Raw genomic sequence first — 3011 nt, 5'->3', positions numbered from 1 at the left:
TCATCAGGAAAGTGTTTACTGAGGGAATAAATCAGCTGACAAGTAGAAACATTTTCTCAGAGACTTCTATACAATCAGGTGGAGTCGCCCCCTGCTGGTTTGAGGGACTTCAGCATTGACTTCATTTCTCAGACCCTGAGGTTCCAGCTTGGGCTGGATGAGACCAAAGGACTCCTGGGTTGTTACTCAGCAGGGTTTGAACACGTGAACCTAGTAAATTGAAAAAATGCTTTAAAGATTACAAAAGAATAATAAAAACAGTGAACCTACCGACACACACGACTCCATCACCAGAGTAACCGCTGTTACAGACGCAGTCTCTTCGGCCGGGTCGGGTCCTCTTACAGACCGCATACAGACTGCAGCCGCCATTATCCACCAGACACGGGTCTTTAGCTGCAAACATCACCATCGTCATCGTCACCATCACAATCACCACCATCATCACCATCACCTCCATCACCACCACCATCATCACCATCACCTCCATCACCACCACCATCACCACCATCATCACCATCACCACCATCACTACCATTATCACCACCACCATCATCACCACCACCACCATCATCACCACCACCACCACCACCACCACCACCATCACCACCATCACCACCACCATCATCACTACCACCACCACCACCATCACCATCACCACCATCATCACCACCATCACTACCATCATCACCACCACCATCATCACCACCACCATCATCATCACCACCATCATCACCACCACCATCACTACCATCATCATCACCACCATCATCACCACCACCATCATCACCACCACCATCATCATCACTACCACCATCATCACCATCATCATCGTCACCATCACAATCACCACCACCATCATCACCACCTCCACAATCACCACCACCTCCACCACTACCATCATCATCACCACCACCATCACCTCCACCATCACCAGCATCACCACCATCATCACTACCACCACCACCATCACCACCATCACCACCACCATCATCACTACCATCATCATCACCACCATCATCATCACCACCACCATCATCACCACCACCATCATCACCACCACCATCACTACCATCATCATCACTACCACCATCATCACCATCATCATCGTCACCACCACCATCATCACCACCATCATCACCACCATCATCATCACCACCACCATCACCAGCATCACCACCATCATCATCACCACCATCATCACCTCCACCACCATCATCACCACCACCACCACCATCACCAGCACCACCATCACTACCATCATCATCACCACCACCATCACCACCTCCACCACCATCACCACCATCACCACCTCCACCATCATCACCACCAGCACCACCATCATCATCACCACCACCATCACCTCCACCATCACCATTATCACCACCATCATCATCACCACCATCATCACCATCATCACCACCACCACCACCACCACCACCTCCACCATCATCACCACCACCTCCACCATCATCACCACCACCACTACCATCACCACCACCATCATCACCTTCACCATCACCACCATCATCACCACCTCCACCATCATCACCACCATCATCATCGCCATCACCACCATCATCATCACCACCTCCACCATCATCACCACCATCATCACCACCTCCACCACCTCCACCATCACCACCATCATCACCTCCACCATCACCACCACCACCACCATCATCATCACCATCACCACCACCATCATCATCACCACCGTCACCACCATCATCACCACCATCGTCACCACCACCATCATTACCATCACCACCATCATCACCACCATCACCATCACCACCATCACCACCATCATCACCATCACCATCACCACCACCACCATCATCATTACCATCACCACCATCAACTGATTGTTGTTACCTTGACAGTAGGTCCCGTTTCCTTCAAATCCAGCAGCACAGAGACACTGAGGGCCGGACGGTCTGGTCACGCAGCTGTCAGAGATGAAGCAGAGAACAGGAAGTAAAACCTCCTGAAGGGGGCGATGCAGCACCCCAACAGTTTGTGGTGACTTACTTTGCACTGGTGTGACATTTCACCGAACCACACATCTCGTCAGCTTTGGACTCGATCTCTGCAACAGACACAAACCCTTTCTCTCGTATCATTAGGACTTTTTGGACCGGATACTGATGCGGTCTGAATCAGTGTGAACTTATGAGCATACTTTCGTCACAGAAGACTCCTCTCCAGCCAACGTCACACTCGCACGTCCCGTCGCCTTTCAGCCCTTCGTCACAGCGGCCGTTTTTACAGCTGCACTCTAAAAATAAATCAGCGTGAGGGAGGAAGGAACAGACGGATTTGTATTTGAGGTAATGTTTACTGTGTCGGGTGTTTCAGGTGGACCTACCCTGATCACAGTGGACTCCATATTTCCCGCTCTGGCAGGTCTCACAGGCCGTCCCATTGAAGCCTTTGTTACACTGACAGAGTCCGGTCCCGTTGGTCCCGTCCACGCAGAGTCCGTTCCCGAAGCAGGGCTGACCCTTCGGCCCGGGACACGGCTCACAGTGCTCCCCGAAAAACCCTCCACAACACCTCCGCACCTGGAAACAGAAGAGTTAGCTAGTTATTGTCGTCTTTGTCTCGTGTTTTACTTTAGTTTCTGACAGCAGGAGAGACGCACGATGTTCTTCTGGAGGCAGGTGGCTTTGCAGCCGATGGTCAGCAGGCGCTCTCCTTCAAACTTCCGACTGAGCATACATTTCCTCCTCTTCGTCGATTTCTGCAGAGAACAGGAAGATTACTATCACATGAGAAACAACACTGAGCTGCAGTTCAGCGCAGTACTCCGTGAGCCGGGATCCGCACATGTGAAACTGAAAGTTTTGTTTTAGTTATTTCCTGTTTTTTGAGATGCTTCTATGAAAAACCATTTGAATTTTTTCACTAGCACAACATCCAAATTCCCAAATAAACCAAAACAATCTGTCTTTTTGCTTTTCTGACAGCAGCTGGTATTTATAGAATCCAGCCTTTCAGTTGTTAGG

The 3011-nt window shown here is 50.3% G+C and overlaps 1 protein-coding gene across 1 annotated transcript in view; it reads right to left on the bottom strand.

Annotated features, from left to right (window-relative positions):
• Nucleotides 1-3011, bottom strand: part of stab2 (stabilin 2) — a 41747-nt gene that overhangs the window by 23943 nt on the left and 14793 nt on the right. Inside the window, exons 20-25 of the mRNA XM_046039498.1 lie at nucleotides 2648-2746; nucleotides 2372-2567; nucleotides 2186-2281; nucleotides 2035-2092; nucleotides 1879-1952; nucleotides 275-396 (exon numbers count right to left, since the gene is read on the bottom strand). Of these exons, the coding sequence (XP_045895454.1) occupies nucleotides 275-396; nucleotides 1879-1952; nucleotides 2035-2092; nucleotides 2186-2281; nucleotides 2372-2567; nucleotides 2648-2746 (645 nt within the window). The remainder of the gene's footprint in view (nucleotides 1-274; nucleotides 397-1878; nucleotides 1953-2034; nucleotides 2093-2185; nucleotides 2282-2371; nucleotides 2568-2647; nucleotides 2747-3011) is intronic.

Source organism: Micropterus dolomieu, linkage group LG23 (assembly GCF_021292245.1).
Source record: "Micropterus dolomieu isolate WLL.071019.BEF.003 ecotype Adirondacks linkage group LG23, ASM2129224v1, whole genome shotgun sequence".
Classification (NCBI taxonomy): Eukaryota; Metazoa; Chordata; class Actinopteri; order Centrarchiformes; family Centrarchidae; genus Micropterus; species Micropterus dolomieu.
Note: the sequence above shows the minus strand (reverse complement) of the source record. Positions and strands in the feature narration are given on the sequence as shown.